The sequence below is a fragment of the Mastigoproctus giganteus genome, chromosome 6 (assembly GCF_048544385.1).
Source record: "Mastigoproctus giganteus isolate SK-2022 chromosome 6, ASM4854438v1, whole genome shotgun sequence".
NCBI classification, from domain to species: Eukaryota; Metazoa; Arthropoda; class Arachnida; order Uropygi; family Thelyphonidae; genus Mastigoproctus; species Mastigoproctus giganteus.
In genome coordinates this window covers 10,458,359-10,473,464 of record NC_143580.1, presented here as the reverse complement: position 1 = coordinate 10,473,464, position 15,106 = coordinate 10,458,359, and the positions used below count along the sequence as shown (strand labels likewise).

The 15,106-nt window shown below is 37.5% G+C and overlaps 1 protein-coding gene and 2 non-coding genes across 8 annotated transcripts in view; 1 reads left to right on the top strand and 2 right to left on the bottom strand.

Annotated features, from left to right (window-relative positions):
* The window catches only part of LOC150083904 (protein CutA homolog), a 43,162-nt gene extending 41,198 nt beyond the window's left edge, over positions 1-1,964 (top strand). For all 6 annotated transcript variants that reach the window (XM_090374944.1, XM_090374942.1, XM_090374940.1 and 3 more), the window contains one exon: positions 1,711-1,964. In XM_090374944.1, coding sequence (XP_090231070.1) covers positions 1,711-1,779 — 69 coding nt within the window. In that variant the 3' untranslated portion in view covers positions 1,780-1,964. The remainder of the gene's footprint in view (positions 1-1,710) is intronic.
* A 7,637-nt stretch (positions 1,965-9,601) lies between these two features.
* On the bottom strand, positions 9,602-9,673 carry TRNAD-GUC (transfer RNA aspartic acid (anticodon GUC)). The gene has a single exon. It is a non-coding gene; the product is annotated as a tRNA-Asp (tRNA).
* A 1,386-nt stretch (positions 9,674-11,059) lies between these two features.
* Positions 11,060-11,131, bottom strand: TRNAD-GUC (transfer RNA aspartic acid (anticodon GUC)). The gene has a single exon. It is a non-coding gene; the product is annotated as a tRNA-Asp (tRNA).
* Positions 11,132-15,106: the final 3,975 nt, after the last annotated feature.

Here is a 15,106-nt window from a genome sequence, read left to right as displayed (position 1 = left end):
AGAGATATTTAGTTCACTTCAGTATTCTCTTAAAATTCCCTTTTCTGTGCTAAATATGCTAATTTTATTTATTTATTAGCTAATGCCATTTCAGTGATCTGAGTGTGTTTTATGTTTATTTATATGTGCATATTTATGTATGCATAGTTTGTAACTTGTAAAAATATTTAGGCATTTTCACTTGCCTTATGTGGATTAGATATATTTTTTGAATAGCCAGCTTTGTGATTTGCAAACTCTTTAACTTTTGTCTCATTGTGCCACTAAACAAAACAAACACCTTCAATTTAATTTTTAGCTTTTTTGTTGAATAAACTTTTCTTAGTTAGGATTGGAAATTTCTGGATATAATAGAAGATGAAATCCCTGTCACTTAATTTCCATGTTTCATCCCTTTTAAACTTCCCTTGAAAAAGTTTTCAGAAAAATATGCATAATGGGCAAAATAATTCAAATTGTAATATGCAGTTGATGCAGATATATTACCCATAATCCATCTCATATTTTATCAGCATGGGCATGTGTGTCTATTCTTGCTATTTGAATGGGGGAACCTGTGTAATGTCTATCATACACCAAACCTGCAGCTAATCTCTTGGAACTAATAAATTGAAACAAAAATACTGCACCTTCCTTTAGAGAATATTGGTGGGAAAAAAGTATATGGAAGCATATGATTTTATTCCAAAAATTAAAAAAATAACAATGTAAAAGAGCAGAATCTGTTAGATACTGCACAAATGTCATAGGATTGATAAGGTGTAAGGTCAGTTTACGTTCTGAGTCAGGAAAATTGAAGGAAGGACAAAAAAAAAAAAAAAAAAAAAAAAGCATTCCTGTTATTCACATATGCTGTATGCTGCTCAGTCATATGTTATTCGAAATTAAATTTCACGATCTGTTGTTAATTATATTAAATATTAGGTCTTTGTTAAGAAAATTATTGCCATGTAAATTGTTAGTAAGTTACAGTCGAAATGATTTATTAAAAATGTTGGAAACTTATTTGCTTATTGGCATATATTTATAATATACATATAAACTGAAAAGATTTAGGACTAAAGCCTCAACTTATGGGAAATTCACTAAACATAATAGGTTATTGCATTATCATCATGTTTGTACGTAGTGAATTACTGAAAATGGTAAAATGACATCATTTTTATCATATCTTGTATTGTGAGTGACTTCACGAGTTGCCTAGTGTTGCACTACTTGAAAAACTAATGCTTCACCAGTGGAGAAGACTATTGTTATTTATTCTCAGTGGATACCACCACCCAGACAGCCATTTTCAAAGCTGTTTGGCCTCTCATTGGTGGGTAGGTACCCTGGTGTTGCAATAAGTGAGAACCCAGTTATTAAGTATAACTTCACGATATGAGAGATGCCGGCAAATGGTGTACAACAGTATGGACTGAAAAGATTTAGGACTAAAGCCTCAACTTTAGAGGAAATTCACTAAACATAACAGGTTAGTGCATGAAATGGCCATATGGGTGATAGTATACACTGAGAATAAGTAACAATAGTATTCTCCACTGGCAAATTGTACTTATTTGAGGTAGTGCAATATTAGGCAACTCTTGAAGGTATTCACAATATGCTATTTTACCATTTTCAGTAATTCACTATGTTCAAACATGATGCTAATGCGCTAACCTGTTATGTTTAATATACACATATAAATTTGATATTTTATCCCTCCAGATCCAACAGGGCAATCCTCCTTACATGAACTGGCTTAGTCAGATGGTTCCTGAGAAAAAAGAAAGCTGAGAATGTGATATGAAGAGTAGATGCCAAAAGTAATAAGAAGATTCAAAATATATTTCATTTTGAAATAATGTGTATGTTGCATTTAAGAGAATTTTCATTTTCATCAGATATGCTGGTATTTTTAAAAATAACCAGTTTTGTAATGTAACAAACTCATTAAATAAAGACTTGTGAATAATTTTTCATTATTTGATACTAATATCAAATATTCCAAAATACTCCTGTCACACTACTGGTGACATCATATGCAGGTATACCCTGATTATATTAGGTTTCAGAAGTGCACAAGCAAATGGAATAAATATATGGGAATTACAATCTACTCACTTAAATTGCTGCTCTGTGTTGAAAAATGATTTTTGGAATCGTGAAAGTACACAGTGCTACTGAGATGACCTTTTCTCCTTTGGTGCATATACTTACACATTGTTGGATTTGTGAGCTACAAAGCCAAAAGATAAATGATACAATTAATATATGATAGAATAAAGAAGCATTTCATCTGCTGATACCCCATCTCATATGGAACCTGCAGATTTGTAGAAGGACTGAGTTAGTATCCAAAACCACTTTCAAATAAAGTGCCTATCTAATGAAGTCAGAAGACAAAAAGAAAGGATGAACTTCAATAATTTTGCAGATAATTTCTAACATTTTGTTTTTATTAATGTTACTGATTAGGAGGATTTGCTTGCCCACCCCCAGCCAGTATCAAGTATACAAAAAAATGTCTTGGCATCATTATTGTAGCCGCTTCTGAAAGAGTTTCCTTCACATGATCGACCGATTTGCTTGCACCTGCTGCTTGAGCGGCTTCTTGAAAAGTATCGCACACTACTTCACAGTTCTCACATCTTCAAAACACCTTAGATGTTTCACTTTGCATAACAATAACTTCAAATGAAGCCTCTCGTGGCGAGACGCTATTCAACTGAGCAATCACTTTACACGTGTTTTTACGTTGCTGCCATTTATTTCTTGTTTTGTCCCACATAAAATGTAGAGGTATGACGGAGTAAGTCAAATCTTCTACACCTCATAATTATACTAATATACTAACGTTATAACACACTTGAGTGAAATCTAATCAGGAAATCACCTATGTAATTGCCCCGCCCAATTGTACCATGTCACCTGCATCCCTCTTCTCCCATTGGCTTGAATAAATATCACCAGGAGGAAAACTTTTTTAATGTATAGAGAGAGATATCCTTTTTCTTCCCATTAATTATCCATTCTGCTGATCCCACTTCTGATTTATTTTATTGAGGGCACCTTGTGAGTGGGCGTCATTTTAAGTCAATAGATTAAAAGTATGTAAATCAATTTTTTTCCCATGCAAATTAATGAAATGAGTTGTGCAGAACATTTCAATTTTATCAAGATCTCATTTCAGTAATAGCCAGTGCTTTTTACCCCTACAGATCTTTGTCTTCTGTGTTACAGAGTTTATTAACCAATTGCCTGACTTGCTTGTATACAGTTTGGGCATGTGCATCAATCAGTCCTCTTACTAGTGAATATGAGGTGTGGGGAGATTGCACGCAGAGCTAGTGTTAGAAATGTGAAAGCTGTTCAGCTGCTAGGGATCAATTTATATTCCACATGAATTTATTTTCGCTATAACTTGAAATTCATTATAAAATCTGTACCAGATGTAAGAATTTGTGCAGATTCTGACCACAAGAGTGGGTATCAATTGTTACAGTCACTGTCTTTCCACTGTGAAAGGCCTGGGTTTGACTCCTATCAAAACAGTGGAAGAGTACTTTCGAGCATATTTTCACACTGACTGAATTTTCCTCTCTCTGGCAAGAGCATATTTTTCCTCTTAAAAAATGTAAACTGACTATAGAATACAGACAGTTTAATGACACAGTATGTTGATGCCCCACAGCTTTAGTTTCTTTGTTCATGAAGTCAAAATGACTTCTAAATAGCATTTTCTACGTAGTCAGAAATTGTTTGGACTTTTTTTTTTTTTTTATTTATCATGTGTGTAGCCCCAGCCAAAGTGAAACTCTGCCATGTATTGTGTGAGGATACTGTAGGGATAGAAACCATTCTGTGTAGTGGTATATATACTGTAGTGTAATGTTGAGTTATGTTTGTGTTGAGTGACTGGCCTCCTAGCTTAGATGACTATAGAAACTGCAGTCACCTGGTTGCTATCCCTAGCATAGCAACCAGGTGTAGTCCAGCCAGGGGCTACAGTTCTAGAGTGCTAATCTGTTGCTCCCATCGAACTCCTACTCTGTATGATGAAAGAGGAACATTACCACACGGTGAATCCTGTCCTAAAAAGTTAGGGCTATGTGAAAAAAAAAAAAAATATATGATAGCCAGTTCTTCAGACTGGTTTCAGATGCAGTCACTGGACAGATGCAAGAATAAGTTGGCTGTAGCAATTAAAATCATATTGAAAAGTCTGGTAGATCATAAAATATCAAAAATGCAGATAATTCATAGGACAATAAGTTCAACCACCAGGTGTTCACAGGTCTAAATCCAAGAATTAGGTATCAGACATTACTTCTTTAAGATCAAATTTTTTCAAATTTTTTAGTTCAGTTTTACTTCCTAAGCAGTCTTAAAGCTTGAAGGTAAAGACTGAAAAAAGGAACAGAAGCAATGCCGGATTTACATCTGGCCTGAGCTGGGCTTCAGTCCATGGCCTCATTATCTTGGGGAACCTTGGCCTCCTGCCAAAAAAATTTTAAAAATTTACAATTAATTTTATTTCATTTGTAATGATAAAAATCAGGGGCGTACCTAGGCCAAAATAAAGTGCAAGCACAAATCCAAAATTCAGGAACACATTGATGGGAGTGCCAAACATACTCGCCCTTGAATCCTTGAGTTGACCATCTAGGCCCAGTTGCTTAGTAACATTAAACATGAGACGTATGAGTCTGACTATAACAGTTACACAGGTGTGTACTTATTGTTTAATAAAGTTCATGGAGGCTTTAAAGCTACTCAGAATCAAATTATAGTCAGCTATGAAGCAATACAAGTGTGCAGATCATTGTCTATCATTATAGCGTGCATTTTGAGAACAAGGGAAGATTCTTTTATATCGTCGATCATGAAATATTTAATTTTAGACTTTGAAAATAAGTGATATGAAAGTGGTGCTAGTAAATGAAAGTGACAAAAAGAACAGAAGGAAATACTCAAGCGTTTAAAGCCAATCACATCATATGGCTTTGTACGGCAGGCAGAAACAGCTGTACACAATCCCTCAGATACAGAACATTCGTGTTTCCAAGCAGAAGAAAATCAAGTAGACTACACTGAGCAGACTGAAGAACAACCAGTTTATATACAGAACACAGCCTTCCAAGAACTTCAAGGAGAACTGCTGTCAGTAACTACTACTAAGTACAGAAACTTCTGGACAAAGTAATAATGAAGTGACAGGACCTACAGCCAGAGAATTAACACAAGGTTCTGAAGAAACGTACCACAAGATAGTTACACAAAAAGAAGCAGTTCAAGCTCATTACCATCTTAAAGACTTGGAAAACAAAGCAAATGATCTCATCAAAAACCCTAGCATTGCAGACACAAAAATACCAACAGTTCATGCTACTAGTGATTTCAGAGACAGTGACGTAGGTTTATGGATCACATTGAATAACGAAATATCATTCTGAATTGAGAAAGGTCCATCAGAATGTCAGCACTGGGATGGACCTTTTATCAATTCAATGTGAACATACAAAAACTAAGCCCAATTCTGCTTAAAGAATTTATTCCATTCGACCAAAGTAAATGGAGAAACCTACCCTCAACTCTGAAATCACTAGTAGCATGAACTGTTGGTATTTTTGTGTCTGCAATGCTAGGGTTTTTGATGAGATCATTTGTGTATTCTCCCACAAAACGAAAAGTCTACTGTTTTACTACAGCTTTAGCTTCTATTGGATTCGATGATTGGCATCATGCTTATCTTGTTCAAACCCACAGAAACCCTAAAAATCATATAAACTCTATGCTAACATACACTGGTGTGCAAAACTTAAGGAACAACACTCTAAAAGTTACAACCACAAAATCAAATGAAACAGCCTGTGGCGATTTGCATAACTGGCCGTTCAGTAGAAAGCTGGTACACATGCAAAAATTCGAATCGTGATGAGAGGGGTCACATAAACAGAAAAGCAGCAGTTCTGCAGTTAGTGCAAATTACCGAATGGTGAGCATTGTTACAGTCAGTCGTTCAATTGGTTTCATACAGTGCTAGAGACAACGAAATGGACATAGTGTTTTTGTCAAGTGGTTCCCCACAAATCCGTGTTGAGTACTCTGTGATGTATACAATGCAAGGCCAGTCAGTGTGGATTACGTGTGAGTAATGTTGTTTGACTGGCCTCTTATTTACTGGGAGGCACGATCACCATGGTAGGAGCTTTTCAGCATCCGTCCACCAGCACGAGGAGCTGGGCCAGGAAGGTGAAAGGAATGCCTGACAGACTCACTCCCCACTTGCAAAACTAGAGAGTAGAGGCCAAGTTAGAGGAATGGAGTGAGTTGGACAGGAAAGGTAAGAAAAAGAGGAAGGAAGCAAAGGTAGGCAGAGTGGAAAGTTGCCCCCAGCAGAGGGCCAATCGGCCAGATGTCCCACGCCTGTCAGTTGACCAGCGTCAGCAGAACCCCTTCGATGAGGATTCCTCGAGGGTGGTTAAAATCCCGCCTGGGGAGTGTCCCAGGCCAGCAAAAGAGCCCGAATGCATCGAATCCCACGCCGATGGAGAGGCGGTGTCAGCAAAGGAGCTTCACAGAGAAGAGGTGAAGGCAGGAATCCCGTTGGTTTATTCCCTGCAGAGAGACGTGTCGGCGTCGGCAAGAATCTCTGGTGGAAGCTGTGTCAAGGGAAGTTGAGAATCACCTGGTGAAGACTTCTAGGAGCAGCAGAGAACATGTTGGAGCATCGCAGGGGAAGATGAAGTTACTGTGGATGGATAGGAAGAAGAAAAAAAATTAGGCAGCTCTTGAGTGGCCACATAATAGAAACTTGGTGACGTGATTGCAATGGTGTATCCTGTGAAGTAGACAATCATTACTGGGTTTGGTATATCCTTATGTTATTTAATTTCTGGTGTGATTGGCAGTGGGAAAACTAGTCGACAGAATGAGCTGCAGTAGTCATAGGTGTGCCAGTTGGTGGTTATGAGTGATAGCAGCGTCTGTTGAAGACCGCGGTGGCATAGGTCGAGAATGCTTTGTAGGCTTCTTCTGATTCCAATACTCTAGCCTCTGGATGGATTGTCGGTGCATTGACGGCCAGAAGAAGCTGGTTGTGGTGGTCAAGATAGATTGGACAGGAGTGCATCATGTGGTTCCAGTCCTCTGACTCTCCAGAAATGCAAAAAGCATCCTCAGCCAGACCAAAGTTGAGAAGACACCTTTTGAATGATCCATGGCCAGTCAAAATAAAAGACGTGTAGACCCGTCTACATGTCTTTTCATTAAGGTAGAACCAGTTGCAATGTCGTTTGTTGAGGAAGGTGACATCCGGAATGAAGAGTTTAGTAATTTCACCTGTTGATGAGTTATTCCATCGTGTCTGCCATAGGGAAACCAGTTCAGTCCACACATGGGTCATCTCATGTTTGATTTTAGTGTCTGTACGTGTTTTGCCAGTAGACAACATCTGGATGACTTTACCCGGGATCGAATAATTGGGAAGGTCTAAGTGCGAGGAGTGTGGCTACAGAGTTCGGTATCGCCCATGGCATCGTCTCACATGCGTGGCCGGCCTTCAGAATGACGGGTACAGCTGTTCGAAGGACCAGTGATGGTCGTCCACGAAAAACAACGCCCAATGATGACCGCTATATACTCCTGCAGGCCAAGAGGGACCGACACCAGATAGCGGGATCCATTGCAAACCAGCTGCAGAGGACGCAGGACATCGCGGTTTATGGCAGATACTGGCCGTCGGGCAAGTAGTCCGCAAAGGTGGACTGCTTGCCCGACGGCCAGTAGCTGTGTCCCTTTAACACCTGCCCATCGGGGCAGGTGTTAAATTCGCCTTCCATAAAACAGGCGAATCGATCAGAGAATACCTACAATATATGGGCATATTATTATTATTATTACTAGCCATATGGTGCAAGAAAGCCTGAGGCTTATGCTGCACCAGCCAAAAAAATATATATATTTTTTAATTTCCTTCATTACCCTGAGAGATAGAGAGAGAAGTAGAAGGGAATCACCAAGAAAGCAAGAAAGAGAAGAATGATGATATCCAGCTCAGGACCCTGGGTTTACCAAGCCCATACGCACCAGTGTGAGCCACACATGGGCGGATGAATTAGTTTTCTGGTGGCCCTAATATGACAGCTATATAATAAGTGGAATTAAATAGAAAAGCCAGCTGTCGGCGCACATATTAAATACTAGTCAAAACTGCTGCCAGTTAATCAGTGCGTAAAACGTCCATTTTCCTCCCATTTTTATTAGGAAACGGCCAGAATCATTTTTAATCATAAAATAGCCTGTTCAGCTTTGAAACCAACGTTACGATTTGCACACTGATTGGATTAATAATCGTGACTGGTATTCGATATGTGCAGTAACAGTTGGCTTTTCTATTTACTTAATACGAGGGAACATGTAAAGTTATTGACAATCAAGTCTCCACGTGTCCACCACTATTTTCTTATAAACAATCAAGACAAGCCTTTGTATTTTCCACTGCACCCTTCAATTTTTTCAATGGAATGCCCACTACTTACCAACAGATTGCATCGATCAAATCTGAAAGAGCTGTTGTTGCTGCACCTCATCAGTTCCTTGAATCACTTCTTATGATGCTGATGGACGATCACTTCTAGGCTTAGGAGTTAGCTAGCCCTCTTTCTCTCTCTCTCTCTCTCTCTCTCTCTAGATCACAGGATAAATCAAATAAATTTTTTTTTGGCTGGTGCAGCATAAGCTTCAGGCTTCCTTGCACCGTATGGCTAATGATAATAATAATAACAACTTACAATATTTGATATGTTCTTTCCCGAACGTGGAGAACTTGAGATACTGTCGTCATTCTTTTAATAAAATTTTATGAAAACAGCTTTATCTTTGAAAACCCTTTTAAAACGAACTTGACTAGAGTTGGTTACTTAAGTTAGGTAGGGCTACAGTTTCAAGTTGTTTAACTTTGATAAGGAAGAATAAGCTCACAACAAACGAATACTGTAATTAGCAGTACTGGCATAGTGTGCAAGAAAGCAAGCTTACACAGCATCAGCCAAAAAAAAAAGATTCCTATTTCACCCATCAATTCGCTCCAAATGTTTGTCCAGTTCTTCCTTGAATTTATTTAAACTCTCAATTTTCACAACGATCAATAGAAGTTTGTTCCAGCAATCAACCAACCGCTGGCTAAAGGCAAATTTCCGCACATCTTTTCTACAACTGCCTTGCCTCAATTTGAATTTATGCCCCCTTAGGTGCATAATCTGAGCAAGAGGAAGATTCCTATAAGCATTGAGCTTGCTCAAACTATTCAAGGCCTTATACTCAAACCATCCAAGGCTTTATACTCAAACCATTCAAGGCCTTATACATAGGGCGGCTGGATTTAAACTTGTTGTGGCCCTAAGATTTAAACATGTATGAGGCCCTTGTCTCTTACAGTTCACCAGTGACAATATTAAAAAATGATTTTTTAGGATGGAACGAGGATCTAAACTGCAGCTTTTTTAGCTTATAAGTAAATCTGGCGCTGCTTATAACACCTCATCAGATCACATTGCAGACGCCTAGTCTTCAGATGCTGCAATTCGCAGAACTTAGGGAAAAAAAAATCTTACTTCTCCCCGGCGGGGAATCGAACCCCGGTCTCCCGCGTGACAGGCGGGGATACTAACCACTATACTACCGAGGACCTGTACATAAACATCATTCCTTCTTTATAAAGAAGGAAAAATTTAATTTCTTTATTGGAGTGAATAAATTGTTCAGTCCCCCCAAGGTGGTCAAATTTCGAACAAATTTTTTATTGTTTAAAAAACATACTACGCACACAGTTTTTGAATTATTAATTTTTAAAAATTGGAAAGGGCTTCGCTCACATCTGGTGAGTATGGGCTTGGCACAATTTTTTTTTTTTTTTTTGGCTGGTGCAGCATAAGCCTCAGGCTTCCTTGGCACTATATGGCTAATAATAATAAAAAATATATATATAATAATAATAATAATAATGCACAAAGAAGAAGGGACCTACCTAGTTTCTCAAAACCTTCAGAATTATATTTTAGTATTCAGTTTGTGCTGAATTCAAATCTTAGATCCTTTAGTGCATTTAAAGTTTTAGTGAAATTTAGTTTCATTAAAATTTTAAACTGTAAAGCCAGAAGAAATTATCTTTCATCTGAAAAAAAAAAAAAAGAAAGTATTCTGAGGGAATATTAATGAAATAAGGCAAAAAAGTTTAAGATTTTAATTCGTTGTTTTAAAGAAAAAAAAAGCTTCAAATTATTCTGATTTTATGGTCGTTCAAGAAAGCTATTGAATACAGGAAATAGTACCTAACCTAAACAGAAAGCTATTGAATACAGGAAATAGTATGTGCTGCCATCTACCGCCATACTAATTATTACACGTCAGTAAATATTCAAACTGTATTTTGTTATTCAGGAAGTTTTCAGGAAGACTTAAGCATATCAACAAAATTTGTAGAAGGTCCCATTTAGCGAGAATGGGACCTATTGCAGTCCCACTACAATAGGAAGCACCAAAGTTGCAGAGGCGGAGAGTTCGGTAAAATTCAAACCGAAATTGGATAGTCACATCTTTGGCAATAACTGATTTTATTTTATTTTTTTGGAAGATGTAGAAAAAAGTTCGCTTCGTTACACTATTTATCCCTTATATATTTTGGAAAAAAATTTTTTTAAATTACAAAAAAATAATGAAAAATAAAAATGGACAATTTTAAAAACTAAAGAACATTAAATAAAAAATAAAAATTACAGATGTTTATCTGCTACATAATAAATCACTAATTTTTCGAGTAATATATTTGATTAATAAAGTATATTTGAATATACTTTTAAACATGATTAGTCATTGTTATAAAGTAATTAAGATAATGATTAATAAGTAATTAAGTGTCAAAACTTATAAAGAGGTTATAATTGCGATGTTTAATGCTTATGTATATTTTTATATGCTTATTGCTATGTAAAATAACCAATATAATGAGAAATGTAATATGTTAAGTAATAATTAAAAAGAAAAAAAAAAAAAAGACAGGGGAAAAAAACTATTTCTCCCCGGCGGGGAATCGAACCCCGGTCTCCCGCGTGACAGGCGGGGATACTAACCACTATACTACCGAGGAATGGTGGCAATAGTTTTCAGATTTACCTATTTGATCATATATAACTTTTCTCATGCTTTCTCATAAAAATCGAATTTACAGTTATTAAAATGCATAAGATATTATAAATATTTCATTGAATAATCAATTTAACAATAAAATCATTTTTTCATAAAAATTAATTTCCGTATTAATTTTGGTAAATAGAGATATTTCAGCAAAAAAATTGGATTGTAATTTAGTTATACGAGGATTTTCATCAGAAGATATTAAACAACCTAAATGCTAAAATTTTGAACCAAAAACTGATTTTTTTTTTGTCAAAACTTTATCCGACACATTAAACATTATATAAACTGTACACCATTCCTCGTTTGTTCTGACATTCGGACAGCACGATTAATTCCGAATATGAACGAACTTGTAAATCGGAATGGTGTTTGGGTGTATTCTTGTCAAATATGACTGTATTACAACGTAATGTGGAAAACTCAAAATAATTGAACTTGCAATCAAATAAATGAAATCCGAATAATAAAATACATGGCCAACTGAAGCGAAAACTGTTCCAGTTTCATCTTTAAGGGTCAAATTTATTATGTTAACCACAGGGACTCACATCTGTTGAGAAATCAGAAAGCAAGTCAAACAAAATGTTCGCCCCTTCTGAATTTCATGCCTACAATAATAATAATAAAAATAATAAATAAATAAAATTAAGTAGTTTTAGGAAAAACACCAAAAACCACACAGCTTAATTTTTTTTTTTTTTAAATATGCCATTTACGGTTACTCGAGAACCGTTTCGCTGAATGAAAACACGAGTTTCTGGGAGAAAAAAAATTCCTGTCCTTGCCTGAAACCGACTAACTTAGCAGGGAGTGAAAAAAATACATAAATAAAAGATAAAAGTCCCTTGCATCATTCACAGAATTCAGATATTTGAGCGTTTTCTAGACAATGTGGAGTGGACATTGATTATAACCACTGCGCCACCTGCGAGGGCATTTCACCTTGTTCAGGACTTTTTACGATCAGGTTGTTGTTTTTGTTGTAGGGATTTAGGCACATCAGTGGCTTAGACCATATTGTGCCGTTGTATATGTTCCTCTCTAGCCGTTTATTCACGGACCGATTTGCATGTTGTACAAATCGGTCCGTGAACCCAGTTGTGCACCGATGTGCACCCAGTTGATATAGATGAACAGTGCACTGTTGAGTCAGTTTGGGTACATAAGCACTGCGAAAGCAAAAATAAGAGTAGGAGTGTGTTATAGGCCCAATGACTCGAATGAGTACAATGAACAATTGTACAGAGAAATAGAGTGGGCTAGTAAATCGGAATGTCTCATAATGGGGGATTTTAACTTCCCAGGTATTCACTGCAGCTTGTGGTTTGGGCACTCACACACTAGTCAGACTTTTGTGGATTTATTGGATGATTGTTTTCAGCAGCAGCATGTTCGAGAGGCAACCAGAGAAAGTAATACTCTTGATCTGGTTATCGGCAGTGATCATTCGTGTATTAAGAATTTGCAGATAAAGGAACCACTAGGTGGCAGTGATCACAGTGTACTGACGTGGGATTTATTTAAACATTTAATTACCATCAGGGGTAAAGGAAAGGGTTTTTGCTTCCGTAAAGGTGAGTACAGTGGTCTCAGACAGTTTTTAAATTCTGTACAGTGGGATCAACTGACGATGTTACCAACAGTAAATTCTAAGTGGGAAGCATTCAAGGAATTAATCGTGGAAGCTACTAAAAGTGTCATACCTATTAAGAAATATTGTTCAAGGTTTACGCCTAAATGGTTATCTAATGAACTAATGAGACTCGTAACAGAGAAGAAAAATGCATGGGTTTCATATAAATTATCAAGCGTCTCAGAAGCCTATGGCAGATGTAAGCTAGTCTGTAATCAAGTCACAAAGGAGGTTAGGCAGGCGAAGGCAGATTACGAGAAATCCTTGGCAAAAGATGCTAAGAAAACAGCAAGGATTTCTTTACTTATATAAACTCTAAAAGGAAGGGGATGAATATGATTGGTCCACTTGACATCGATGGTTCGACTGTTGATGATTCTGCTCAGATAGCAAACAAACTGAATGAGTATTTTGCATCTACATTCACACGTGAGGAATTATTAAGGTTTGAAAATGGCAGAAGGTTATCAAATTGTAGCGAGATACTTAATGATTTATAATAACTGAGAGCAAAGTGGAGGAGAAATTGTTGAAGTTAAACATAAGAAAGGCACCTGGGGTGGATGGGATCTATCCAGTTATATTAAAGGAGACGGCAAAGCAATTAAGCAAACCCTTAGCCATAATTATGAGAGCATCCTTGGACTCAGGGGAGGTTCTCACGCACTGGAGATGTGCAAATGTATCCCCAATTCACAAAAGGAGATCGAAGGGTGACACGAGTAATTACAGACCAGTTAGTTTAACTTCTGTTCCGGGTAAAATAATGGAGTCACTGGTTAAAAGATGCATTGCAGGATCATCTAGACAAGACTGCAGCAATAATTCAGACACAGCATGGGTTTGTTAAGGGAAAGTCTTGTCTGACAAATTTGATAGGATATTATGATGTGGTTACAAAGGAACTGGAAGGAAAAAAATAATTTTGATATCATATATTTGGAATTCAGGAAAGCTTTTGACACTGTTGCGCATGGAAGACTATTGTACAAATTGGAGCAGAATGGTATTAAGAGTAAGTTGCTACAATGGATAAAAGGATGGTTGAGTGGGAGAAGACAGAGGATGGTAATCAATGGGTGCTCTTCGTGGACTAATGTTATTAGTGGAGTCCCACAGGGTTCGGTGTTGGGTCCACTGTTGTTTTGTATATTTATTAGTGATATTGATGAAGGTATATCAGGCTTAGTGTCGAAGTTTGCAGATGATACAAAGGTTGGCAGGGTTGTTAATGACAGTAATGGCAGTGTGCTACTGCAATAGGATCTAGATAATTTGGACAGATGGGCTAAGAAGTGGCAACTGAAGTTTAACCTTGACAAATGCAAAGTACTGCATATGGGTTAGAAGTAACCCCAGAGGAATGTAACAACTGTGTGGTACTACACTTAAGGTGGTAGAAAATGAAAAAGACCTGGGAGTAATTGTGCAGTCATATATGAAGTTTTCTGAGCAAAGCAGACAGGCTGCCAGGGCAGGTCATGGGGTTTTGTCAATGATATATAGGAATTTTGCTATCAGGGAAAAGGAGGTGATTGTCCCTCTGTATAAGGCAATGTTCAGGCCACGCCTTGAGTACTGCGTACAGGTCTGGAGGCCTCATTTTAGGAAGGATGTAGATTTGCTTGAGCGTGTACAGAGAAGGGCAACAAGATTGGTGAGGGGAATGAAGGGATCCTCTTACCAAGAGAGGCTTAAGTTCTGCAAATTGCAGTGGTTGGAGACTAGGCACCTGCGCGGTGATCTGATTGAGGTGTATAAGGCCTTGAATGGGTTGAGCACGCTGAATTCTGATGGGATCCTTCCACTTGTTCAGATTACGAACCTAAGGGAGCATAAATTCAAATTAAGAAAGGACAGATGTAGAATAGATGTGCGGAAATTTGCCTTTAGCCAGCGGGTGGTTAATTGCTGGAACAAACTTCCATCTGTCGTTGTGGAAGTTGAAGGTTGAATAAATTTAAGGAGGAACTGGACAGGCATTTGGAGGGAATGGTGTGATTTTTTTTTTTTTTTTTGTTGGCTGATTCTGCATAAGCTCATACACTTGCTTTCTTGCATCAGATGCCACTACTACTACTACTACTACTACTACTATGTTGTGCAGGCTGAAAAACTCGGAATAACACAAGGGGGGAAACCATGCTCTCTCCGCCTGAGACAGGTTAGCTACAGTCTCGATTGAAAAAGACTTTAGAAATTTCTCCAGGCATATACGGGAATCGAACCTAGAGCTCTCCAAACGAGTGGAAAGTGACAAAACAATTATACTCTGATGTAGGACTGACAAGC